The sequence below is a fragment of the Oncorhynchus masou genome, chromosome 14 (assembly GCF_036934945.1).
Source record: "Oncorhynchus masou masou isolate Uvic2021 chromosome 14, UVic_Omas_1.1, whole genome shotgun sequence".
NCBI lineage: Eukaryota > Metazoa > Chordata > Actinopteri > Salmoniformes > Salmonidae > Oncorhynchus > Oncorhynchus masou.
The window spans coordinates 17,475,829-17,503,828 of NC_088225.1; the positions used below are offsets into that span (position 1 = coordinate 17,475,829).

At 45.5% G+C, this 28,000-nt stretch overlaps 2 protein-coding genes across 5 annotated transcripts in view; both read right to left on the minus strand.

Moving 5' to 3' along the window:
• Nucleotides 1-13,740, minus strand: part of LOC135554412 (liprin-alpha-3-like) — a 44,798-nt gene extending 31,058 nt beyond the window's left edge. For 3 of the 4 annotated variants that reach the window (XM_064986708.1, XM_064986712.1, XM_064986713.1), the window contains exon 1: nucleotides 9,440-11,089. In XM_064986708.1, coding sequence (XP_064842780.1) covers nucleotides 9,440-9,769 — 330 coding nt within the window. In that variant the 5' untranslated portion in view covers nucleotides 9,770-11,089. Of the gene's footprint in view, nucleotides 1-9,439; nucleotides 11,090-13,477 lie in introns of those variants that run through there. The other variant, XM_064986709.1, reaches the window with a different exon arrangement.
• Nucleotides 13,741-17,853: 4,113 nt separating this feature from the next.
• LOC135554413 (nucleobindin-2-like) lies at nucleotides 17,854-28,000 on the minus strand. Its single transcript, XM_064986714.1, has 13 exons — nucleotides 27,563-28,000; nucleotides 26,909-27,041; nucleotides 26,429-26,536; nucleotides 25,149-25,281; nucleotides 24,962-25,065; nucleotides 20,697-20,882; nucleotides 20,489-20,579; nucleotides 20,351-20,409; nucleotides 20,176-20,268; nucleotides 19,281-19,370; nucleotides 19,028-19,201; nucleotides 18,749-18,863; nucleotides 17,854-18,628 (listed from the first exon to the last, which is right to left on the minus strand). Exons 2-13 carry the CDS (start codon nucleotides 27,035-27,037, stop codon nucleotides 18,540-18,542), a joined length of 1,371 nt encoding a protein of 456 aa, XP_064842786.1. The 5' UTR covers nucleotides 27,038-27,041; nucleotides 27,563-28,000; the 3' UTR covers nucleotides 17,854-18,539.

Consider the following 28,000-nt stretch of genomic DNA (forward strand, 5'->3'; position numbering starts at 1 on the left):
AAAGACGACAGGGGAAAAAGACGACAGGGGAAAAAGGGAAAAAGATGACAGGGGAAAAAGAAGACAGGGGAAAAAGACGACAGGGGAAAAAGAAGACAGGGGAAAAAGACGACAGGGGAAAAGGGAAAAAGACGACAGGGGAAACAGAAGACAGGGGATTGGGGAAAAGACGACAGGGGAAAAGACGACAGGGGTACAAAAAAGATGACAGGGGAAAAAGGGAAAAGAAGACAGGGGAAAAAGAGACAGGGGGGAAAAAAAAGACGACAGGGAAAAAGCGACAGGGGAAAAAGGGAAAAAGACGACAGGGGAAAAAGACGGCAGGGGAAAAAGACGACGGGGGAAAAAGACGACAGGGGAAAAAGGGAAAAAAACGACAGGGGAAAAAGACGACAGGGGAAAAAGGGAAAAAGACGACAGGGGAAAAAGGGAAAAATACGACAGGGGAAAATGACGACAGGGGAAAAAGACGACAGGGAAGAAAAGGGAAGAAGAAGACAGGGGAAAAGGGAAAAAGAGGACAAGGGGAAAAAGAAGACAGGGGAAAAGGGAAAAAGAGGACAAGGGGAAAAAGAAGACAGGGGAAAAAGACGACAGGGGAAAAAGGGAAAAAGACGACAGCGGAAAAAGGGAAAAGATGACAGGGGAAAAAGGAAAAAAGACGACAGGGGAAAAAGGGAAAAGACGACTGGGAAAAAGGGAAAAAGATGGACAGGGGGGGAAAAAAGGGAAAAGACGACAGGGGAAAAAGGAAAAGATGGACAGGGGAAAAGGGAAAAAGATGACAGGGGAAAAAGGGAAAAAGACTGACAGGGGAAAAAGGGAAAAAGACGACATTGGGGAAAAAGGGAAAAAGGGAAAGGGGAAAAATTCGAAGGGGAAAAAGGGAAAAAGACGACAGGGGAAAAAGACGACTGGGAAAAGGGAAAAAGTGGACTGGAAAAAGAGGGACAGGGGAAAAAGGAAAAGACACAGGGGAAAAAGGGAAAAAGACGACAGGGAAAAAGGAAAAGACGACAGGGGGAAAAGGGAAAAAGACGACAGGGGAAAAAGGGAAAAAGACGACAGCGGAAAAAGGGAAAAAGATGACAGGGGAAAAAGGGAAAAAGACGACAGGGGAAAAAGGGAAAAGACGACAGGGGAAAAAGGGAAAAAGACGACAGGGGAAAAAGGGAAAAGACGACAGGGGAAAAAGGGAAAAGACGACAGGGGAAAAAGGGAAAAAGATGACAGGGGAAAAAGGGAAAAAGACGACAGGGGAAAAAGGGAAAAAGACGACAGGGGAAAAAGGGAAAAGACGACAGGGGAAAAAGACGACAGGGGAAAAAGGGAAAAAGACGACAGGGGAAAAAGACGACAGGGGAAAAAGGGAAAAAGGGGAAAAAGACGACAGGGGAAAAAGGGAAAAGAAGACAGGGGAAAAAGGGAAAAAGACGACAGGGGAAAAAGGGAAAAGACGACAGGGGGAAAAGGGAAAAGACGACAGGGGAAAAAGACGACAGGGGAAAAAGGGAAAAAGAAGACAGGGGAAAAAGACGACAGGGGAAAAAGGGAAAAAGAAGACAAGGGGAAAAAGAAGACAGGGGAAAAAGGGAAAAAGAAGACAGGGGAAAAAGGAAAAAGAAGACAAGGGAAAAGGGAAAAAGAAGACGGGAAAAAGACGACAGGGGAAAAAGGGAAAAAGAGGACAAGGGGAAAAAGGGAAAAGACAGGGGGAAAAAGACAGGGGACAGGGGAAAAAGAAGACAGGGGAAAAAGAAGACAGGGGAAAAAGGGAAAAAGAGGACAAGGGGAAAAAGAAGACAGGGGAAAAAGACGACAGGGGAAAAAAAGAAGGGGAAAGGGGAAAAAAAGACAGGGGAAAAGGGAAAAAGACGACAGGGGAAAAGAAGACAGGGAAAATTCGGGAAAAAGACGACAGGGGAAAAAGACGACAGGGGAAAAAGATGACAGGGGAAAAAGGGAAAAGAAGACAGGGGAAAAAGACTACAGGGGAAAAAGGGAAAAGAAGACAGGGGAAAAAAAAAAAAAGACGACAGGGGAAAAAGACGACAGGGGAAAAAGAAGACAGGGGAAAAAGACGACAGGGGAAAAAGGGAAAAAGACAACAGGGGAAAAAGGGAAAAGACGACAGGGGGAAAAGGGAAGAAGAAGACAGGGGAAAAGGGAAAAAGAGGACAAGGGGAAAAAGAAGACAGGGGAAAAAGACGACAGGGGAAAAAGAAGACAGGGGAAAAAGGGAAAAAGACGACAGGGGAAAAAGACGACAGGGAAGAAAAGGGAAGAAGAAGACAGGGGAAAAGGGAAAAAGAGGACAAGGGGAAAAAGAAGACAGGGGAAAAAGGGAAAAAGACGACAGGGGAAAAAGGGAAAAGATGACAGGGGAAAAAGGGAAAAAGACGACAGGGGAAAAAGGGAAAAGATGACAGGGGAAAAAAGGGAAAAAGAAGACAGGGGAAAAAGACGAGAGGGGAAAAAGGGGAAAAGGCGACAGGGGAAAAAGACGACAGGGGAAAAAGGGAAAAGAAGACAGGGGAAAAAGGGAAAAAGACGACAGGGGAAAAAGGGAAAAGATGACAGGGGGAAAAGGGAAAAAGAAGACAGGGGAAAAAGGAAAAAGACGACAGGGGAAAAAGGGAAAAAGACGACAGGGGAAAAAGGGAAAAAGACGACAGGGGAAAAGGGAAAAAAAGGACAAGGGGAAAAAGAAGACAGGGGAAAAAGACGACAGGGGAAAAAGAAGACAGGGGAAAAGGGAAAAAGACGACAGGGGAAAAAGACGACAGGGAAGAAAAGGGAAGAAGAAGACAGGGGAAAAGGGAAAAAGAGGACAAGGGGAAAAAGAAGACAGGGGAAAAAGGGAAAAAGACGACAGGGGAAAAAGGGAAAAGATGACAGGGAAAAAGGGAAAAACGACAGGGGATAAAGGGAAAAGATGACAGGGGAAAAAAAGGGAAAAGAAGACAGGGGAAAAAGACGAGAGGGGAAAAAGGGGAAAAGGCGACAGGGGAAAAAGACGACAGGGGAAAAAGGGAAAAGAAGACAGGGGAAAAAGGGAAAAAGACGACAGGGGAAAAAGGGAAAAGACGACAGGGGGAAAAGGGAAAAAGAAGACAGGGGAAAAAGACGACAGGGGAAAAAGGGAAAAAGACGACAGGGGAAAAAGACGACAGGGGAAAAAGACGACAGGGGAAAAGGGAAAAAGACGACAGGGGAAAAAGGGAAAAGAAGACAGGGGAAAAAGACGACAGGGGAAAAAGACGACAGGGGAAAAAGGGAAAAAGACGACAGGGGAAAAGGGAAAAAGACGACAGGGGAAAAAGACGACAGGGAAAAAGGGAAAAAGACGACAGGGGAAAAAGACGACAGGGGAAAAACGGAAAAAGACGACAGGGGAAAAAGGAAAAAGAAGACAGGGTAAAAAGACGACAGGGGAAAAAGACGACAGGGGAAAAAGGGAAAAAGACGACAGGGGAAAAAGGGAAAAAGACGACAGGGGAAAAAGACGACAGGGGAAAAAGATGACAGGGGAAAAAGGGAAAAGAAGACAGGGGAAAAAGACGACAGGGGAAAAAGGGAAAAGACGACAGGGGAAAAAGACGACAGGGGAAAAAGGGAAAAAGACGACAGGGGGAAAAAGACGACAGGGGAAAAAGGGAAAAAAACGACAGGGGAAAAAGACGACAGGGGAAAAAGGGAAAAAGACGACAGGGGAAAAAGGGAAAAATACGACAGGGGAAAATGACGACAGGGGAAAATGACGACAGGGAAGAAAAGGGAAGAAGAAGACAGGGGAAAAGGGAAAAAGAGGACAAGGGGAAAAAGAAGACAGGGGGGAAAAAGAGGACAGGGGAAAAAGAAGACAGGGAAAAAGACGACAGGGGAAAAAGGGAAAAAGACGACAGCGGAAAAAGGGAAAAGATGACAGGGGAAAAAGATGACAGGGGAAAAAGGGAAAAGACGACAGGGGAAAAAGACGACAGGGGAAAAAGACGACAGGAAAAAAAAGATGACAGGGGAAAAAGGGAAAAAGATGACAGGGGAAAAGGGGAAAAGATGACAGGGGAAAAAGGGAAAAAAGACGACAGGGGAAAAAGGGGAAAAAGACGACAGGGGAAAAAGGGAAAAGACGACAGGGGAAAAAGACGACAGGGGAAAAAGGGAAAAAGACGACAGGGGAAAAAGACGACAGGGGAAAAAGGGAAAAAGACGACAGGGGAAAAAGACGACAGGGAAAAAAAAAGGGAAAAGAAGACAGGGAAAAAGGGAAAAAGAAGACAGGGGGGAAAAGACGACAGGGGAAAAAGGAAAAAGACGACAGGGGAAAAAGACGACAGGGGAAAAAGGGAAAAAGAAGACAGGGGAAAAAGACGACAGGGGAAAAAGGGAAAAAGAAGACAAGGGGAAAAAGAAGACAAGGGGAAAAAGAAGACAGGGGAAAAAGGGAAAAAGAAGACAGGGGAAAAAGGGAAAAAGAAGACAAGGGAAAAGGGAAAAAGAAGACGGGAAAAAGACGACAGGGGAAAAAGGGAAAAAGAGGACAAGGGGAAAAAGAAGACAGGGGAAAAAGAAGACAGGGGAAAAAGACGACAGGGGAAAAAGGGAAAAAAGACAGGGGAAAAAGAAGACAGGGGAAAAAGACGACAGGGGAAAAAGAAGACAGGGGAAAAAAAGACAGGGGAAAAGGGAAAAAGACGACAGGGGAAACAGAAGACAGGGGATTCGGGAAAAAGACGACAGGGGAAAAAGACGACAGGGGAAAAAGATGACAGGGGAAAAAGGGAAAAGAAGACAGGGGAAAAAGACTACAGGGGAAAAAGGGAAAAGACGACAGGGGAAAAAGGGAAAAAGACGACAGGGGAAAAAGACGACAGGGGAAAAAGACGACGGGGGAAAAAGACGACGGGGGAAAAAGACGACAGGGGAAAAAGGGAAAAAGACAACAGGGGAAAAAGGGAAAAGACGACAGGGGGAAAAGGGAAGAAGAAGACAGGGGAAAAGGGAAAAAGAGGACAAGGGGAAAAAGAAGACAGGGGAAAAAGACGACAGGGGAAAAAGGGAAAAAGACGACAGGGGAAAAAGACGACAGGGAAGAAAAGGGAAGAAGAAGACAGGGGAAAAGGGAAAAAGAGGACAAGGGGAAAAAGAAGACAGGGGAAAAAGAAGACAGGGGAAAAAGGGAAAAAGACGACAGGGGAAAAAGGGAAAAGATGACAGGGGAAAAAGGGAAAAAGACGACAGGGGAAAAAGGGAAAAGATGACAGGGGAAAAAAGGGAAAAAGAAGACAGGGGAAAAAGACGAGAGGGGAAAAAGGGGAAAAGGCGAAAAGGGAAAAAGACGACAGGGGAAAAAGGAAAAAGAAGACAGGGGAAAAAGGGAAAAAGACGACAGGAAAAAAAAGGGAAAAGATGACAGGGGGAAAAGGGAAAAAGAAGACAGGGGAAAAAGGGAAAAGATGACAGGGGAAAAAGGGAAAAAGACGACAGGGGAAAAAGGAAAAAGACGACAGGGGAAAAAGACGACAGGGGAAAAAGACGACAGGGGAAAAAGGGAAAAAACGACAGGGAAAAAGGGAAAAAGACGACAGGGGAAAAAGGAAAAAAGAAGACAGGGTAAAAAGACGACAGGGGAAAAAGACGACAGGGGAAAAAGGGAAAAAGACGACAGGGGAAAAAGGGAAAAAAGACAGGGGAAAAAGACGACAGGGGAAAAAGGGAAAAAGACGACAGGGGAAAAAGACGACAGGGGAAAAAGGGAAAAAGACGACAGGGGAAAAAGGAAAAAAGAAGACAGGGAAAAAGACGACAGGGGAAAAAGACGACAGGGGAAAAAGGGAAAAAGACGACAGGGGAAAAAGGGAAAAAGACGACAGGGGAAAAATGGAAAAAGACGACAGGGGAAAAGGGAAAAAGACGACAGGGGAAAAAGACGACTGGGGAAAAAGGGAAAAAGACGACAGGAGAAAAAGACGACAGGGGAAAAAGGGAAAAAGACGACAGGGGAAAAAGACGACAGGGGAAAAAGGGAAAAAAGACAGGGGAAAAAGGGAAAAAGACGACAGGGGAAAAAGGGAAAAGACGACAGGGGAAAAGGGAAAAGACGACAGGGGAAAAAGACGACAGGGGAAAAAGGAAAAAGAAGACAGGGGAAAAAGACGACAGGGGAAAAAAACGACAGGGGAAAAAGTCGACAGGGGAAAAAGGGAAAAAGACGACAGGGGAAAAAGAGAAAAAGACGACGGGAAAAAGGGAAAAAGACGACAGGGGAAAAAGAAGACAGGGGAAAAAGAAGACAGGGGAAAAGGGAAAAAGAAGACAGGGTAAAAAGACGACAGGGGAAAAAGACGACAGGGGAAAAAGGGAAAAAGACGACAGGGGAAAAAAAAGAAGACAGAGGGAAAAGGGAAAAGAAGACAGGGGGAAAAGGGAAAAGAAGACAGGGGGAAAGTTAGGGGTGATGTACAGATGGTACACAGCAGACCCATAGGAATTTGGAATTCTGGGATTGATTCTAGCTGAAAAGACAGCTTTTGGCACCAATATTCCATGATTATTTGCGTTCTCTCTCTAGAGTTCTCTCTTTCTACTATCCTTGTCTCACTCCCCCTACACAGTCCAAGACACAATGTGATCATAAACTACCTCAAGTGTCTCGACTGTACCGAGCCTCCATCTCTCCCTCTCATCCTCTCACTCAGCCTTCTCCGCTCTCATCCTCACAATCCTTCATCCATCTCTATCTCTCCATGTGATAACCCAGAACACCTAAGAATAGATGCCAGAAGCTCCATCATTAGTATGCATCAATATGCAAATTGGTCTGATTCGTTAGTCTGTGTGTGTGTTTCACACCACCAGTTCTCTCTCTGTACCATGCTCTTATTCTCACTCTGCAGCCCTCTCTCTCTATCAATCTGTCTCTCTCTCCACTCTCCCTCTCTCTTTCTCGGCAGTGGCGGCACACTCTGAGCAGACGTACTCAATGAACCCTGCTGGTGTTGAATCTTTCACAGTGCTCTGTGCTGCTAGCCCTAGTGTTGAATCTATCACAGTGCTCTGTGCTGCTAGCGCTAGTGTTGAATCTATCACAGCGCTCTGTGCTGCTAGCGCTAGTGTTGAATCTATCACAGCGCTCTGTGCTGCTATCCCTAGTGTTGAATCTATCACAGCACTCTGTGCTGCTAGCCCTAGTGTTGAATCTATCACAGCACTCTGTGCTGCTAGCACTAGTGTTGAATCTATCTGCTAGCACTAGTGTTGAATCTATCACAGCGCTCTGTGCTGCTATCCCTAGTGTTGAATCTATCACAGCGCTCTGTGCTGCTAGACCTAGTGTTGAATCTATCACAGCACTCTGTGCTGCTTGCATCCTGTGTGTGTCCGTAGATGTGTGCACCATATTGATCCTACTATCAGTGAGGTAATATGGCCCTTTAATGTCCAGTCATTCTCAGTAAGAACACATTGTCCTATCACATCTGTTATTGCTTTCAATAGTTCAGAGAACATATGGGTTCTAACAAAATAAACCGCATCACTCCACTTAGGCATCCAGGGAGACTGCCTGTCTGAAATCCAAGATGGAGTCATTTTCGCATGTTCAGTGGCGTCAGTCACACGAGAATGATTACTCCACGGGCATAAGGATGTGGGCTAATATTGGCCTGGGTATTATAGAGGTCTTTACTCAATCAAATGGAACTGCCAATAATATGTAACAGTCTGTCATGAAGTCTAAGTCCTGATTCAGCCACAGCCCTGCTCAGTATGCACCAGAAATGGTCCGTAGGAGCAGGAACAACCACATACCAACAAGAACAGACGGAACAGCAAAGTACAGATGGAACAACTCAGTAAAAAACTGAACATCTCATTGGTGAGTCCAGTAGATAGCAGGATAGCTCAGTATGGATAAGAGAAGCAACATAAAACCAGAACCCATGTTAAAGTCTGAGCATAAAAAACTGAAATATAACATTTACACAAGTATTCAGACCCTTTACTCAGTATTTTGTTGAAGCACCTTTGTCAGCGATTACAGCCTCGCGTTTTCTTGGGTATGACGCTACAAGCTTGGCACACCTGTGTTTGGGGAGTTTCTCCCATTCTTCTCTGCAGATCCTCTCAAGTTCTGTCAGGTTGGATGGGAAGCGTCGCTGCACAGCTATTTTCAGGTCTCTCCAGAGATGTTCGATCAGGTTCAAGTCCGGGCTCTGGCTGGGTCACTCAAGGACATTCAGAGAGTTGTCCCGAAGCCACTCCTGCGTAGTCTTGGCTGTGTGCTTAGGGTCATTGTCCTGATGGAAGGTGAATCTTTTCCCCAGTCTGAAGTCCTGAGCGCTCTGGAGCAGGTTTTCTGTACTTTGCTCTGTTCATCTTTCCCTCAATCCTGACTAGTCTCCCAGTCCATGTCACTGAAAAACATTCCCACAGCATGATGCTGCAACCACCATGCTTTACCGTAGGGATGGTGCCAGGTTTCCTCCAGCCGTAACACTTGGCATTCAGGCCAAAGAGTTCAATCTTGGTTTCATCAGACCAGAGAATCTTGTTTCTCATGGTCAGAGTCCTTTTAGGTGCCTTTTGGCAAACTCCAAGCGGGCTGTCATGTGACTTTTACTGAGGAGTGGCTTCCGTCTGGCCACTCTACCATAAAGGTCTGATTGGCGGTGCTGCAGAGATGGTTGTCCTTCTGGAAGGTCCTCCCTTCTCCACAGAGGAATTTTTGAGCTCTGTCAGAGTGACCATCGGGTTCTTGGGGCCCTTCTCCCACGATTGCTCAGTTTGGCCGGGCTCTAGGAAGAGTCTTGATGGTTCCAAACTTCTTCCATTTAATAATGATGGAGGCCACTGTCAACTGTGGGACCTTATATAGACAGGTGTGTGCCTTTCCAAATCATGTCCAATCAATTAAATTTACCACAGGTGGACTCCAATCAAGTTGTAGAAACACCTCAAGGATGATCAATGGAAACAGGATGCACCTGATCCCAAACAAACAGGATGGAGTCTCATAGCAAAGGGTCTGAATACTTATGTAAATAAAGTATTTTAGTCTTTTTTAATTCTAAAAACCTGTTTTCACCTTGTCATTATGGGATATTGTGTGTAGATTGATGAGGGAAATATTTAATTTCATCAATTTTAGAATAAGGCTGTAAGTAACATAATGTGTAAAAAGTCAAGGTGTCTGAATACTTTCTGAATGCCAGTATACACTCACTCTCTCCTTTTCACACTCACAATGTGTTTGCAGCGAGGCATGGAAGGTCTCTATAGATTCTTTCTCCAGACCTCACACTTAGTATGTAAACACACATACGACACACACTCATGCACACAGAAACACACACAGGCAACCACATACGCAAGTGCACATACAAACACGGACACACAAATGTACACACACACACAGACACACACCCCCTCCCGTGTGTACCTGTGGTAGGGCGATAGACAGCTGTCTCGAGAGGGAGTCCTTCTCATGGCCCAGGTCTCGGAGTCGAAGCTGGGCTGTCCCCAGACTGTCCTGGGTCTCCCTCAGGCTGTCCAGCAGCCTCTCCCTCTCCGTCAGCATGTTCACCATCAGAGATTCCAGATTCCCTGTGCTGCCCCCCTCGTCACCTCCACCCCGGGGCTCCCCTCTGCCCCCGTACCCACCCCCCATACCGCCTCCCATTCCCCCGCCACTCCCTCCCGGAGAGGAAGGCCCTCCCCCACTCCCGCCACGCCCATCCTCAGAGATGGTGGGCATCACCTCGCACATCATCTTGAGGCCGGAGAGTGTGTGGGGTGTTAGCTGAAAGTTGGTCGGTGGAGAGTGTGGGATTGTGGGATTGTTCTGGGAGAATTTGCTTCAAGGAGCCCACAGAATTTTGTTTCAAGTGTGTATGCTTGTATGAGGTAAGGTGTGAAGGGCACTCTATTCTCTTTTGTCTCTCTCTCTCTATTTCTCTCTGCCTAGCTTTGGCCCTTGATCTCTCTCTTTTGTTTGTGTCCTTGTCCTTTTCTCCTGTCACTATGTGAGAGAGGTTGGTTGACAGGCAAGCAGATTGGTGGCACTCTGTTACCCTTCTCTCTCCTCTGTACCTCACCTCCCTATGAATAAGACGTCAATGTCATCACTAACAAGCCTGTGTTTGGTTGGTTAACGGCTTGTCACTCTGTACCTTGCTACTTCCTCATCTCTACTTCCTGGCTTCACCGAATTAGCTCCTTTGGATGTATTGCTACAATTGGAATAGCTCTGCGGTGTCTAGCAAACACCTGATTGGCTCTCTGCTTGTGGGGATAACAACTGATTGGTTGTCTCAGTGAGTCTGGCTGAGTGACAGGGCCCAGGTAATTGTGAAGTACAATTAGGGTGTGGCAAGGCAAGGTCTAGAGTGGTAAGGAAGGAAGAGAGAAACAGGGGAAAAGAAGAGAGAAACGGGGGAAGAGAAGAGAGAAACGGGGGAAAAGAAGAGAGAAACGGGGGAAAAGAAGAGAGAAACGGGGGAAAAGAAGAGAGAAACGGGGGAAAAGAAGAGAGAAACGGGGGAAAGGAAGAGAGAAACAGGGGAAAGGAAAGAGAGAAACGGGGGAAAGGAAGAGAGAAACGGGGGAAAGGAAGAGAGAAACGGGGGAAAGGAAGAGAGAAACGGGGAAAGGAAGAGAGAAACGGGGGAAAGGAAGAGAGAAACGGGGGAAAGGAAAGAGAGAAACGGGGGAAAGGAAAGAGAGAAACGGGGGAAAGGAAGAGAGAAACGGGGGAAAGGAAGAGAGAAACGGGGGAAAGGAAGAGAGAAACGGGGGAAAAGAAGAGAGAAACGGGGGAAAGGAAAGAGAGAAACAGGGGAAAGGAAAGAGAGAAACAGGGGAAAGGAAAGAGAGAAACAGGGGAAAGGAAAGAGAGAAACAGGGGAAAAGAAGAGAGAAACAGGGGAAAAGAAGAGAGAAACAGGGGAAAAGAAGAGAGAAACGGGGGAAGAGAAGAGAGAAACGGGGGAAGAGAAGAGAGAAACGGGGGAAGAGAAGAGAGAAACGGGGGAAAAGAAGAGAGAAACAGGGGAAAGGAAGAGAGAAACAGGGGGAAAGGAAGAGAGAAACGGGGAAAGGAAGAGAGAAACGGGGAAAGGAGAGAAAACGGGGGAAAGGAAACGGGGAAAGGAAGAGAGAAACAGGGGAAAGGAAGAGAGAAACAGGGGAAAGGAAGAGAGAAACAGGGGAAAGGAAGAGAGAAACAGGGGAAAGGAAGAGAGAAACAGGGGAAAGGAAGAGAGAAACAGGGGAAAGGAAGAGAGAAACAGGGGAAAGGAAGAGAGAAACAGGGGAAAGGAAGAGAGAAACAGGGGAAAAGGAGAAACAGGGGAAAGGAAGAGAGAAACAGGGGAAAGGAAAGAGAGAAACAGGGGAAAGGAAGAGAGAAACAGGGGAAAAGGAGAAACAGGGGAAAGGAAAGAGAGAAACAGGGGAAAGGAAAGAGAGAAACAGGGGAAAGGAAGAGAGAAACAGGGGAAAAGAAGAGAGAAACAGGGGAAAAGAAGAGAGAAACAGGGGAAAGGAAGAGAGAAACAGGGGAAAGGAAGAGAGAAACAGGGGAAAGGAAGAGAGAAACAGGGGAAAGGAAGAGAGAAACAGGGGAAAGGAAGGAGAAACAGGGGAAAGGAAGAGAGAAACAGGGGAAAGGAAGAGAGAAACAGGGGAAAGGAAGAGAGAAACAGGGGAAAAGAAGAGAGAAACAGGGGAAAAGAAGAGAGAAACAGGGGAAAGGAAGAGAGAAACAGGGGAAAGGAAGAGAGAAACAGGGGAAAGGAAGATAGAAACAGGGGAAAGGAAGAGAGAAACAGGGGAAAGGAAGAGAGAAACAGGGGAAAGGAAGAGAGAAACAGGGGAAAGGAAGAGAGAAACAGGGGAAAGGAAGAGAGAAACAGGGGAAAGGAAGAGAGAAACAGGGGAAAAGAAGAGAGAAACAGGGGAAAGGAAGAGAGAAACAGGGGAAAGGAAGAGAGAAACAGGGGAAAAGAAGAGAGAAACAGGGGAAAGGAAGATAGAAACAGGGGAAAGGAAGAGAGAAACAGGGGAAAAGGAGAAACAGGGGAAAGGAAGAGAGAAACAGGGGAAATTAAGAGAGAAATTACTATTATTGTTTTTCCATTAAACTCTCAAGGCTCTCAATCAACTTGTATAATTGTAATTGACAAGTTGAAAGAGCCTCATCCTTGGATCTAATAATGCAACAGGTTTTAGAGAACAGTTTGTTAGTAACCAACATCATAAAGACAATCCAGGCCGGAAGAGGAGAAAGTGGAGAACCCCTTTTCTGAGATGTGGGTGGACCAGGTGAGATGATTGGGTGGCCAGCACAGACACAAAACCAGATGATAATGACTAAATCAAATCTGTCATAGCCAGTTGGAAGCAGCTGTTTACAGAGCAGGCCAGACAATTAAGACACCTACTGTAGCTTATGTATTGCACAATGAAAGCATTTGACTTAATCAAAAAAAACTGTCTAATCAACCTCCATAGGCATGCACACAAACACACGTTCTCTCTCATCTCTCTCTCTCACACACCCTCACACCTCACATATTCATTGGACATCAAACACACACACACCTATCTCTGTTCCACCACTTATCGACTTATCAGGAGAAACATAGTTGGAGCCTATTGCATTACTTCTGTCCAGCATCCACGGCAACCTACTCCGTTGCACACGTCTGTCTGAAACTATGTATCCATCGGTCTCTGCTCTTATCTGTCCATACAGCCGATTAGTCATAATGCTAATCATGGATGCGCGTTATACACGGAAATGAGAGTCATGGAGGGTTACCCTGTAGCCTTAGCCTGGCCATCTCGTTCAGTAGGGGGATCATGGGTAAAATAAACGAGCCGGATGTATCCCTTAATAGTCTACAGAGATAGACAGACAGACATGTATTTATGCGGGGCAGTCTCATAACGTATTTGAATTTAAATTGTCATCATTGTAATTATGGACTATGTGTAGTCTGTAGAGGGTAATATATCTCTGTCTCATAATCTCTGTCTCACACTGTCATGTATGATACAATCTGAAAATATATTTAGCGAGAAGTGTCTATGTTAGGCCTAATAAATTAAAACCACAGTCACAACAGAAAAGCGACGTGAATAAAATAAAACAGAAGATGTAATGTATTTAGGCTATGTAGCCTATAGCCTCTTCCCGTCCGATTTCCTTCCAATGGCCTCTATGCAAATAATTCTGCAAACGAAATAAAGGCTATACGCACAAATGAAAGATTATGCATTCTTATATTCTTAAATGCCCCAATTATATTGTAGGCAATGAAGCATCCCGTTACACCCAATGTTAGGCGTTACACCCCACCGCCTCGCCCCCTCTCCATCCTCCTCCTCAAAAACAGCTGGCAGATCATGCACAGCTCCATCTCACAACATTAATTACATGTCAGATACCAATGTTGTATTCATAATCTTATCTCACCCTTGTCATCGTCGAAAGCAAAAAATACATAATTCCCATTTACCCCATCCGGGCATCTCGCGGTTAAAAGTCGTATCGCCGTGAAAACCCAGTTGCCAGCAAGCAACCCCCTCCCCTCATCCTTCTCACTCATGGAAACGATGGCACTGGGCGCGAGCGACGTTACACCTCATCATAGACAACCCCCGTCTTTCTCTCTCTCCTCTCTCTCCTCATTCTCCATCCATCCCTCCCTCGGATAAAAAGGTGCTGGGTCTTTTAAAGAAACAAACTCGCAGCTCTCACGCGCCCGCTCACGCACGTGGGGCTATACAATTATTTGATCGTGCATGGGAACGCGCGCGCACACATTCATAAAGGCACAGTCGTGATTTCATTTTACATTGACACACATTAAAATTACACTCACATTCAATGTTAGACCCAACATGTATGGAAATCAGAGAATGACTAATAACTTCTACAGCCTCATATTGTAGGCTACAGTGAAACATTCTCCCCCTCTGGTGTCTAGTATGAGAACTGCGTCATTCACAGCTCAAAACTCACCTATTGATCACACTGGCTTTTTGACCGTGACCCCCCCCCCTCCCCCCATAATAAACTATGTATATCACAAATATTAATTTTTGTCTTCAACATATTTCACCATTTAATGTTTTGTTGTGCAGAGTGGGTCGTTAAATGTTTAGGCCTAAATATGGTTTATGATAAAAGAATGTGTTATTTTCATGGATTTTGAACCTATTTCTACAGAAATGCAAATTGTCTATAAATGTCAAAACCAAATTACCCGCTAGTCATCTCCACCTCTGTATTCTTCTCATGGTCGGACGCACAGACAGATGTGCAGTTGACACCAATCACCACAGGGCATTGGTTACACTTCAACCAACCGAAGGCAAGAGAAGGCGTTTCCTGGAACTGGCAGGGCCAATAGAAAAAAATGAAATTGGTTTCCGCTCAATTGTTTGGGGCGGTAAGAAGGGTCCCGAAAGGGATGACGTAATTTTCTCTGAGAGGATGATGTCATTGTAATGCACAGAGAGAGCATTCAAATAGGCAATAATCTTTCCTTTGGAGAAGAGACAGAAAGCTATTGCATCATCGAGACACTTAGTAGAATGAATGTGTCAATAGTCTGAGTAAGTCTGCGGGTCCCCACTTCAGATAAGTACAGATGTGATGTCAAGAACAATAATTGTGAGACAAAAAAGTGTGTCCATTGCATAGTTTATCATATAAAACACGCACACCCCTCTCTCTCCCTCTCTCCTTCCAGGTCAGACTAAGGTTAGGGTCAGACCAGAGGTGGCAGCAGTCTGACCTCATAGAGCCAAACAGATCCTCAGTCCCTGTCTCCCATGATGCCCTTTCTCTTCTTTCCTTAAGATACATTTGTAATCCACCACTCTTTGGCCAAAGACCTTATTGAAAAGACACTTGATCTGCCCATTATCAACATTTAAATCCCTCGTCCAACTCATGCCAAATCACAAATACTGTTATTATTCCAGAGACTTGCTCTCTGAGATTCCACAGTGTGCAGATAGTGACAATAGATAGGACACATATGACATAACATGTTTCGGCAACTCTCTGTCCTATCCTTGTTGTTGCAGGGAGAGGACTGGCTGACACTGATGCTACCTCTCAGAAGACACTAGACCAGTTGAGAAGTTCACCCACACACTGTGAATTGGAAAATGTATGTGCTTTTTAAACTACCTTTATCTGAATAAGGTCTATTAGTGAAAGCTCAGCACAATGTCTAACAGTCCATCTGCAGGATTAAAGTGAAGAACTGGACAGAATTACATTGTATTGATCTGTAGGCATATTGGTTTGGTAAACAGCCCAAAGGTATGGGTGTTTTTCTACAAAGCTCTCAATAGGAGAGTGAGGCTAATGACAGAAAGAACTCTGTGTCCATATCTTTCCACATTTGTGCTGTTTCTGTACTGACTCAATGTCTCCCTCTGCAGGTAAATATGGATACTGCACCATGGCCTAATTACAAATAAAAATACATTTAAAAACATGCGCCAAATACAACAGGTGTAGACTTTACAGTGAAATGCTTACTTACAAGCCCAACAATGCAGTTTTAAGAAATTACCTTTAAAAAAGTAAACGATAAGAATAACAACTAATTGAAGAGCAGCTACCATACCAGGCAGTGATGCAACCAGTCAGGATGCTTTCGATGGTGCAGCTGTAGAACCTTTTGAGGATCTGAGGACCCATCCAAATCTTTTCAGTCTCCTGAGGGGGAGTATGTTTTGTTGTGCCCTCTTCGCAACTGTCTTAGTGTGCTTGGACCATGTTAGTTTGTTGGTGATGTGAACGTCAAGGAACTTGAAGCTCTCAACCTGCTCCACTACAGCCCCGTCGATGAGAATGGGGGCGTACTCGGTCTTCCTTTTCCTGTAGTCCACAATTATCTCCTTTGTCTTGATCACGTTGAGGGAGAGGTTGTTGTCCTGGCACCACACAGTCAGGTCTCTGACCTCCTCCCGATAGGCTGTCTCATCGTTGTCGGTGATAGGCCTACCACTGTTGTGTCATCAGTAAACTTAATGATGGTGTTGGAGTCGTGCCTGGCCGTGCAGTCATCAGTGTACAAGGAGTACAAGAGGGGACTGAGCAAGCACCCCTGAGGGGCCCCAGTGTTGAGGATCAGCGTGGCGGATGTGTTGTTACCTACCCTTACCCCCTGGGGGCAGCCCGACAGGAAGTCCAGGATCCAGTTGCAGAGGGAGGTGTGTAGTCCCAGGGTCCTTAGCTTAGTGATGAGCTTTGAGGGTATTATGGTGTTGAACACTGAGCTGTAGTCAATGAATAGCATTCTCACATAGGTGTTCTTTTTGTCCAGGTGGGAAAGGGCAGTGTGGAGCGCAATAGTGATAACATCATCTATGGATCTGTTGGGGAGGTATGCAAATTGGAGTGGGTCTAGGGTTTCTGGGATAATGGTATTGATGTGAGCATTGACAAGCCTTTTAAAGCATTTCATGGCTACAGACGTTGAGTGCTACAGGTTGGTAGTCATTTAGGCAGGTTACCTTAGTGTTCTTGGGCACAGGGACTATGGCGGTCTGCTTGAAACATGATGGTATTAAAGACTCAGACAGAGAGAGGTTGAAAATGTGACTCTCTCTGATCTGGAGATGGTGGTGAAGAAGACGTGTCAGCAGCATCAGCACTATATCTAATACTAGGATCATTCCATAATGGTATCATTTCCTATTATTATCTGGTGATTCCTTCAGGTTCCAGTGGGGTTTCCAAAGGTCACAGGCAGAGAGACAGTCAGTTGTTCTATCCAGAGAACTAACACGCGGGAAAAGAGGTTGTGCTGTGCCTCAGGCTATGGACATTGGACACATAAGAACAAGGTAACACAGGTCACTTCCATAGCCAACTCATGAAGTAACCCCCCCCCAAACTCCAAGATGGAGGCGAGGAGCTGTAAATATCAAAGCTGAAAGATTATTCCTTAATAGATAAAAAGGAAAGACAGTTATATAAATCTGTGTGAGCGACACTCAGTCTGATCAGTGTCCACCATCATCTGCAGTGTTGCTCTGGTACTGCATGTTTTCCAACCATATAGATGTTCAAAATGGACACATATAAAACTTATCTTACTCATAACTTGAGATTACATCCAGCTGTCTCTCCTTCATGTTGTCACATACTTGTCTCACCTACTACCAGACTGAGAATAAAAAATAACATTTTGAAGAAAAATGACAGTACAGATGTTGCTCATCCCTGAGCAGTGACATCACCAGCAGCGGAGTGATTGACAGCTAACAGCAGAAAGAAGGGGCAGTGAGGTCATCATTGAGGTCACCGGGGGTCAGGGTGTGAGTGGAATGCAGGGTAGGAATGCACTGTGTGCCAGGCAACCCATTCCATGGGAGACAACAACGATGAGCACATACTCCCCAGGGAACCATTCCACTGGACAACAGCAGAGGAAAAGAGAGAGCACAGTACAGACACTGAATGGATTAATTACTACAACAATGTATAAAATAGATTTAAAATAAGGGTGATGACAGAAGGGACAAGGCTGGAATAACAACAATGTACAGAAGCATTCAATATCCCAGTGACCAAGACAAATTAGTTACTGGCAGGAGAGGTCAAATGTCAACTAGAGGAGTGTGAAGGCAGAAGGGATTGGGAATGAAATATTCAAACAATGTACCTCATCTGGGAAAGGGTTAGTGTTCAGATATTTGACATTTGGGGAAAACAGTGGAAATAGTAAGCTAGGTCTGCACCACAGACAGACAACGTAAGGGCAGAATATAGACAGTCATTTCACAGGCATGACAGAGAATTTAAAAATGAAGAAGGCTCGGTCCAGTGAGTTGAATAATTTATTGAGATCAAATGTAAACCAGAAAGATAGGTGAACACCGGGACTGTGCCAGGGGACGATGTGCTTGACTGACTGGGGTTGTGCGCTTGTGCTGTATGATGTCATCTGCTGTACCCATCTGGATATGTGTGTCAGTGAAAGAGATGTGTTCCTGTTAGAGCGTGTGTGTATTTAGGGTTGCACAGCTACCACTATTTTACCAAAGTTACTGGAATCCTCTGTAATTTTGGTAAATAACAGGTAATCTATGGTAGCTTTGGTGATTTATACTTGAACTAAAACAGATGTAAAAAATGTTTTACTATATATATATATATATAGTAAAACGTTTTTTATAAAGTTTGGCCATTGTGGTCGAACATTTTTTTAGATTGCTGATTTTTGGAATTTATCTGATTTCAGACGTAAACAGGATTATTAGGGAAATCATTTTTTCTTGCAAAGCATGTAAATGTATTAAACAAAATCAAATTATGGTGCGCATGTAACCATGCTCACAAACACCTGTGATAATCTGAAGTCCCAAAAAAAGACAATAGATGTCATCTGATAAAATTCCATACATTCCTTGAAAGTTACAAAAATTCTGGTAGGTTACTGGTAAACTTAGAAAGTTTCCAGTAATATACCCTCCCATTGCAACCCTATGTGTATCAGGGTGCTGCATTAGGTGTGTATGGGCAGGTTCTGTGGTGGTTCTGCAGGCAGGTTATTCTGGGCCTCTTGGACTTCTTGTTCAACAGGAGCTTTAGCACCTGAATGAGAGCGCCAGAGAGAACATTCCATTACTGAAAGAACCCCTCAGAGGAGACAAAAGCAAAAATGTCCCCAACTCACTCCAACCCTGCCCTTTTTATCTTGTCTATCCCGTTTACCTTGATCTTCCAGTTTCTGCATCTCTTGGTGGAACTGTAGTTCTCCGTTAGGACCCGTAGGAGGCTGCCCCTGCACTGCCTGTTTCTCCTTCCTCTGAGACATCTCTAGCACTGCCTGACAGAATCAGACAAACATTTCATCATATGGCTACTCATAGTTTCATATTTCATTGAAGATATAATCGCTATAGTGACAGTATGGCTTATTCTGCAGGATTTGGCTGTTCATAGTATGGCTATCCTCCATACCACTGTGCAGAGTAAGTGGTGGTTGTCTACCTGTTGGTACTCTCGTCTCTGGGCCTCCAGGGCCTTGCCCCTCTCCTTCAGCAGATCCTGCTCCTGACGAAGAGACTCCGCCCTCCTACCCAGCTCCTCCTCCTTGGTGTGCAGTTCCGCCTCAAACCGCTGGAGCTCAGTCTCTGTAAACACCGGCTTGGTGTCATCTAAAGTCTGGAGGGATGGGGAAGATGAGTCTGACATCACTCAACACACAAACTATAAAACGCCCCAACGTCCATCACTCACTTACATCCCATTCTTTAGGGTTGTTGAACTCTTTCTTGTCTGTTGATTTAAGGAACTCTTCCAGGCTGACGAGTCGATCTTGATTGATGTCCACCTGTCAAAACAGAAAATAGCTGAAAAAAGTAATAGATAACAGACCGAGAGTGAACAGATGAGAGGTGAACCAACAGTGAACGGATGATAGGTGAACCGACAGAGAGTGAACCGACAGAGTGAAACGACAGATGAGGTGAACCGACAGACCGTGAACGGATGAGAGGTGAACCGACAGAGAGTGAACGGATGAGAGGTGAACCGACAGAGAGTGAAAGGATGAGAGGTGAACCGACAGAGAGTGAACCGACAGAGTGAAACGACAGATGAGGTGAACCGACAGACCGTGAATGGATGAGAGGTGAACCGACAGAGAGTGAACGGATGAGAGGTGAACCGACAGAGAGTGAAAGGATGAGAGGTGAACCGACAGAGAGTGAAAGGATGAGAGGTGAACCGACAGAGAGTGAACCGACAGAGAGTGAAAGGATGAGAGGTGAACCGACAGAGTGAACGGATGAGAGGTGAACCGACAGAGAGTGAACGGATGAGAGGTGAACCGACAGAGAGTGAACGGATGAGAGGTGAACCGACAGAGAGGTGAACCGACGAGAGGTGAACCGACAGAGAGGTGAACCGACAGAGAGGTGAACCGACAGAGAGTGAACGGACGGAGAGATGAACCGACAGAGAGTGAACGGATGAGAGGTGAACCGACAGAGAGTGAACGGATGAGAGGTGAACCGACAGAGAGTGAACGGATGAGAGGTGAACAGAGAGAGAGGAGAGAGGGATAAAGACACAGAAACAAGGAAAAACAGGAATGGAGGATTAAAACAGAGGACAGAAATCCAAACGATACTAACGTTCTTCATGACATGCTCCCTCATCCTCAGCCTCTCTTCCTCCATCTCCATCATATCATCCTCCTCATTCTTTGGGTCGTAGACCTTCTCCAGCTGGTGATAGAGGGCAGGAGAGAGCTGTTACTATACCACACGGACACACACACACGGACACACGTGTGAGGGCGTATGTTACCTCTTTGGCAAAGAGGGCCTCTAGTTCCTGCTCATCTAAAACACCATCTCCATTCGCATCTACAAGGAGGAAAATAAATATTATTTGAACACATACAAACGTCATCATCATGTAATAGTAGAGTGCAGCTTAACTGACCATGCAGTTTGAAGAAGGTCTTTGGGTTAAACTCTGTTGGGTCCAGTCCATCAGTCTCCTCCCATACCTCACGTAGTTGAGCTACACTGCCCTGTGCGAGAGATAGAAAGGAGAGGGAGTGAGAAAAGAGAGAGATTCCATTCTACTGGTCTCGCATACAAAAAGCATTCCCTCCATCTTACTCGCTCTCTCCGTCTTTCTCTCTCACCGGAGCGTTGACCTTGGGGTGCTTGCGGTGTTTATCCTTCAGCTCCTCCATCCTCTTCTCCTCCTTCTCTCTCTTCTCCTGGTCCAGACCCTTGAGGTACTCCCGTCTCTCGTGCTCCTTCAGCATCTCATAGCGTTTGAACTCATCATGTCTCTCTGCATCGTAGTTCTCTAGGTCTTTAGTGGCCTAGCAGGGAGACAGCGGATAAGAATGAGGGAGATACTGATGTACATTGGCCTATCAGGGAGACAGAGGACAAGGGGGATACTGATGTACAGTACCAATCAATTTTGGACACACCCACTCCTTACTTTTTTTCTACAATGTACAACAATTGTGAAGATAAACTATGAAATAACACATGGAATCGTGTAGTAACCACAAAGTGATAAACAAATCAAAATGTATTTGAGATTTTTCAAAGTAGCCACCCTTTGCACACTCTTGGCAATTAACTAGTTCAAACAGGTGCCATTAATACAGGTAACGAGTGGAGGACAGAGGAGCCTCTTAAAGAAGAAGTTACAGGTCTGTGAGAGCCAGAAATCTTGCTTGTTTGTAGGTGACCAAATACTTATTTTCCACCATAATTTGCAAATAAATTCATAAAAAATCCTACAATGTGATTTTCTGGAATTAATTTTCTCATTTTGTCTGTCATAGTTGAAGTGTACCTATGATTACAATTACAGGCCTCTCTCATCTTTTTTAACTTGCACAATTGGTGGGGAACTGTCTATTTAGCAGGGACACAGAGGACAAGGGGGATACTGATGTACACTGGCCTAGCAGGGACACAGAGGACAAGGATGAGGGGGATACTGATGTCTATTGGCCTAGCAGGGACACAGAGGACAAGGGGGAAACTGATGTACATCGGCCTAGCAGGGAGGAAGAGGACAAGGATGAGGGGGGGACTGAAGTACATTGGCCTAGCAGGGAGGAAGAGGACAAGGATGAGGGGGGTACTGATGTACACTGGCCTAGCAGGGAGGAAGAGGACAAGGATGAGGGGGGTACTGATGTACACTGGCCTAGCAGGGAGGAAGAGGACAAGGATGAGGGGGATACTGATGTACACTGGCCTAGCAGGGACACAGAGGACAAGGGGGAAACTGATGTACACTGGCCTAGCAGGGACACAGAGGACAAGGGGGAAACTGATGTACATTGGCCTAGCAGGGACACAGAGGACAAGGGGGAAACTGATGTACATTGGCCTAGCAGGGAGGAAGAGGACAAGGATGAGGGGGTACTGATGTACATTGGCCTAGCAGGGAGGAAGAGGACAAGGATGAGGGGGGTACTGAAGTACATTGGCCTAGCAGGGAGGAAGAGGACAAGGATGAGGGGGGTACTGAAGTACATTGGCCTAGCAGGGAGGAAGAGGACAAGAACGAGGGGATAATGAAGTACATCAACACCAGTGTTATGATACAAGTAGATAAGAATCAGGGCCCGTATTCATAAAGCATTCCAGAGTAGGAATACTGATCTAGGATTAGCACCCAATATAATAGCATTAATTATGATAAAAGATGGCAAGATGGCACCGACAGACATACATGGCAGCTCTGCTTCTAGCGCTTAAGCAACTTTGCAGTATTTAGTTGTTTTTTGTGTTATTTCTTTTATTATATGCATTATTAGCCTAGAACGTTGTAGCTTGTTGTAGCTTGGGATTTTAACAAAGCAAATTTGAGGAAAACGCTACCGAAGTTCTATCAAGACATTGACTGTAGTACTCGCTCTGAATAAAACACTCGACCACCTCTTTCGAAATGCCTACAAGGCCCTCCCCCACCCTCCCTTCGGCAAATGAGATCACGACCACATTTTGCTCCTCCCTTGCTATAGGCAGAAACTCAAACAGGAAGTACCCGTGCTATAAGGTCTAGTCAACGCTGGTCTGACCAATCGGAATCCATGCTTCAAGATTGTTTTGTTCAAGCGGACTGGGATATGTTCTGGGTAACCTCAGAATAACATTGACGTATACAAAGACACGATGACTGAGTTCATCAGGAAGTGTATAGAGGATGTTATTCCCACTGACTATTAAAACCTACCCAAACCAGAAACCGTGGATAGATGGCAGCATTTGCACAAAACTGAAAGCGCGAACCACTGCATTAACCATGGCAAGGTGACTGGGAATATAGTCGAATACAAACAGTGTAGTTATTTTCTCCGTAAAGCAATCAAACAGGCAAAACGTCCGTACAGAGACAAAGTGGAGTCGCAATTCAACGGAGACAAATGTGCCCGGGTCTACAGATAATCACAGATTACAAAGGGAAAACCAGCCACGTCACGGACACTGACGTCTTGCTCCCGGACAAACTAAACACCTTCTTCGTCCGCTTTGAGGATAACACAGTGCCACCGACGTGGCCCGCTACCAAGGACTGTACTCTCTCATTCTCCGTAGCTGATGTGAGTAAGACATTTAAGCGTGGTAACCCTCGCAAAAATGTCAGCCCAGACGGCATCCCTAGAAGCATCCTCAGAGCATGTGCAGACCAGCTGTCTGGAGTGTTTACAGACATATTCCATCTCTCCCTATCTCAGTCTGCTGACCCCACTTCCTTCAAGATATCCACCATTGTTCCTGTACCCAAGAAAGCAAAGGTAACTGAACTAAATTACTATTTCTCCGTAGCACTCACTTCTGTCATCATGAAGTGCTTTGAGAGGCTAGTTAAGGATAATATCACCGCAGTGGTTAAGGGCGCTGTACTGCAGCGCCAACTGTGCCATCAGAGACTCTGGGTTCGCGCCCAGGCTCTGTCGTAACCGGCCGCGACCGGGAGGTCCGTGGGGCGACGCACAATTGGCCTAGCTTCGTCCGGGTTAGGGAGGGCCTGGTCGGTAGGGATGTCCTTGTCTCATCGCGCACCAGCGACTCCTGTGGCGGGACGGGCGCAGTGTGCGCTAACCAAGGTTGCCAGGTACATGGTGTTTCCTCCGGCACATTGGTGCGGCTGGCTTCCGGGTTGGATGTGCGCTGTGTTAAGAAGCAGTGCGGCTGGTTGGGTTGTGTATCGGAGGACGCATGACTTTCAACCTTCGTCTCTCCCGAGCCTGTACGGGAGTTGTAGCGATGAGACAAGATAGTAGCTACTACAACAATTGGATACCATGAAATTGGGGAGAAACAGGGGGTAAAAAAAGAAAGAAAAAAGGAATAATATCACCGCTACCTTACAACCTAGACACACGTCAATTTGCATACCACCCCAATAGATCCCCAGATGATGCAATCGCCATCGCACTACCCTATCCCATGTGGACAAGAGGAATACCTACGGAAGAATGCTTTCAACACCATAGTACCCTGAAGTTCCTCAAGTTCCCCAAGTTCCCCAAGTTCCTCAAGTTCCTCGGCGTACACATCACTGACAATCTGAAATGATCCATCCACACAGTGTGGTGAAGAAGGAGCAACAACTACTCTTCAACCTCAGGAGGCTGAAGAAATTCAGCTTGGCCCCTAACTTTTACAGATGGACAATTGAAAGCATCCTGTCGGGCCGTTTCACCCCCCTGGTATGGCAACTTCTCCGCCCGCAACCGCAGGGCTCTTCAGAGGGTGGTGCGGACTGCACAACACATCACCGGGGGCACACTGCCTGCCCTCCAGGATACCTACAGCACCCGATGTCACATGAAGGCCAAAAAGGACATCAACCACCCGAGCCACAGCCTGTTCAACCGCTATCATCCAGAAGGCGAGGTCAGTACAGGTGCATCAAAGCTGGGACTGAGAGACTGAAAAACAGCTTCTATCTCAAGGCCATTAGACTGTTAAATAGCCATCACTAGCCAACTACCACCTGGGTTACTCAACCCTGCACCTTAGAGGCTGCTGCCCTATATACATAGACATGGAATCACTGGCCACTTTAATAATGGACCACTAGTCACTTTAATACTGCTTTACTCATCTCATATGTATATACTGTATTCTATGGTATTTTAGTCAATGCCACTCCGACATTACTCGTCCTAATATTTATATATTTCTTCATTCCCTTCTTTTACTTTTAGATTTGTGTGTATTGTTGTGTATTGTTAGATACTACTGCACTGTTGGAGCTAGGAACACAAGTATTTCGCTACACCCGCAATAACATCTGATAAATATGTGTATGTGTACCCATAAAAATTGATTTGAAAAGGCTAAACTGATCCTAGATCTGCACCTACTCTTAGATGTTCTATGAATACAAATACAAGCCTGGACTCTATGCTCACTGCATTACCGTTGAGATGAGCAGCTCAAGGTCTTTGGCCTCAAAGGTGTTCTGATTGTGTGGATCCAGGTGTTCAAACTGCTTCAACAGAGAGGCATGGTCCATCTGTAAACCTTGGGGATAAACAGAGGGGTTTTAACAAGTGACTGAGAAAACATATATAATCTTGGTCTTCCAGGCCTTTAAAAACCCTCACTCTGTGTGTTGGTGCTGTCCAGTTTGGCTTTGAGCAGCATCCTGAGGCGAGACACCTCCTGTCTCTTCAGCTCATCCAGACGAGTTCTAACATGGTGCCCCACAAGGTCCAGCTCCTTACTGAGACGACCATTCTGAAGAAGATGGACAGTCAGTCAGACACAGATTCACCTTTATTCGCCAGGACATTTACTGTACATGTACCAGGAACTTGACCCAGTGACTTGATGCTGCCACAATAAACAGAACATGGACAGAATACAGACAGAATGTATAGACAAAGAATTTACACATACTAGACATACAGTATGTACACTATAGATTAGGGATGGGCATTTGAAATTATTTCACTATTCAAATATTATATTTTTTCAGATATCTGGATTGTCGAAGTACATGTTTTAAAGAAAACGGTACCCTACGAGTTTCAGCAGAAGGGTAAGTGAGGTGTGAGAGAGGAGCAGGGGCCAGTGTGTGTGGCACAGAGGGTGAGAGAAAAAGTAGACAACCCGACTCGTGCTAGTTAGAAAACCTATGGCAGCAATAAGTTATCTATCATACCATCTGGTAGTACCGGTCTTGACTGAACCAAATCATTGTAAAGAAGCTAGCTGGCTACAGTAGCCAGCTAAGTTAGTCAGCTAGCTAGCTAAAGTAGAAAGGCTAATTGAGGCTATTTTGCGGCACACCTCGTAATTGTCTACGACAACTCCATTCATATGAAACAACAGCCTACCTGTTGGTTGATCATTGTAGCCTACTCCTTCTCATTTAGCCAACTTATTTCCGTAATTTTTATTCTAATTTACATCGATTAGAAATCTCCCACTTCCTTTGCTACACATTGAGCCTCCGACTGTAACATCACTTTGATTGACCAACAATAACAACAAGCTACACGTGTGAAGGCTACCGGAGCATCTTTTTTATGGGCATTAAAACGGGCATAAAACTGTTGTGTTATTAAAATGTTTAATGTAATGGTCTATCCTTGTAGGCTATGTAGCAATGTCACATAGATACTCTTATGACATTTTAGACCAAGCATTTTCATTGTTAAAATAGACCATTAAGTAATCGAATACTAACGTCCATTCAGATATTCGAATAACCCGTGCCAATCCCTACTATAGATGACTTGTGTAACATCATAGGTACTACACAAGGAGGTGAGGGGGTACTTAGTGAGTTAATACTTTCAAAAACTAATAAAAACTACTAAGGTCAGAAAATACAAGACAAGGGGAAAAACAACAGAGAGAGAGAGAGAGAGTGAGAGACCTTGATGTCCTCTGTATTGGCAGTCTGGAGTTTCTCTCTGAAGTGGGGATCTGTCTCCAGCACCTCAATCACCTCTCTCAGATACCGGTCATAGTATAGGCCTGTGTCCTGCAACGGACAGGCAACCACACACACACAAACATCACACATGGATACAGATACCAGTCATAGTATAGGCCTGTGTCATGCAACGGACAGGCAACCACACACACAAACATCACACATGGATACAGATACCAGTCATAGTATAGGCCTGTGTCATGCAACGGACAGGCAACCACACACACAAACATCACACATGGATGGATACAGACAGACGGGCAACCACACACACACAAACATCACACATGGATGGATACAGACAGAAGGGCAACCACACACACAAACATCACATATGGATGGATACAGACAGACGGACGGACAACCAACCAACCACACAAACGGATGGATGGACGGAAGACAGACAGAACAAAGGAGTACCACATTATCCTCCTGTTTGTCCTCCTGGGGAGAATGTGCTTCCTGGGGGGTTGCATTGCGGTCGAGGGGCACTGACCAAACCTCAAGAGACATGGATAGGAGCAGCAGCCAGCCAGGATCCAAATTCATCCTCCTGCAAGAGAAGTATGAACATATATGATTTGTCTATGTCAATTGTGTATTCAGACATTATTCAGCTATCTGTCATTTGGTACTGAACACCAACGGAATGATGTTTGACGGCTGACATCTGACAGACAGAGGCACATCACAGGAGGCGTATCCTGTTGCATGGACATTATATGGGAACTGGCAGACTGACCATCAGATACTGTGGGCTAGTGACGCACTATGGGCTAACGCGAAACCTCACTGAATGAAAGGTCTACGCTCCGAGTTCGTGTGACAATATACAGCTTTTCAGTAGAAAGCGCAACAACACGCAACAGCAAAGACACTACCGCCCTCTTGAACAACAGGAAGCTAGCTAGCCAACGTTAGCAAGCTACGGATGAGAGAGAGAGAGGCTTCCATCCATCTTGCATCCCCCATTCATATTAAATGCGCGAATCCCACTAGTAAACGTCTGGCAACGCCAACAGGCCAAATTTAGTATTATGTACATTCGGTGTGACATGAGGGATTCTCGCTTACCGTTACTTGTTGATCGGTGGATAATTTTTGCCCGATGTATTAGCCAGCTAACGTTACTTCCTTTACCGAAAGCTTTCCGAAATGAAAAATATATATTTTGCGTCGCAGCCGAAAATGACGTCAAAAATAAGCGACTATGTGTGACCGATTGTATGGTACCGTCCGTTCTTATAACGCGTTCAACTACTATTCGGAACTAGGACATTCGTACATTTCCGAGTTTGCTAGTTTTGAGGTTCCCAGTTCCGACTATCACATGAACGCGGCATTATTATACCTCAGCGTCTCCATCCCGTCGGTTCTTAATAAACTGTCGTTCAGTGGTCTCGTCAGAGAGGAAGAGGCGAAGCGAGAGGATTTACTGCGCCCAAAATATGTCCGCGTGAGATAAGCCCTTTTTTGCATGGAGGGCTATGAGAGGGTGTCGAAATCGAATAG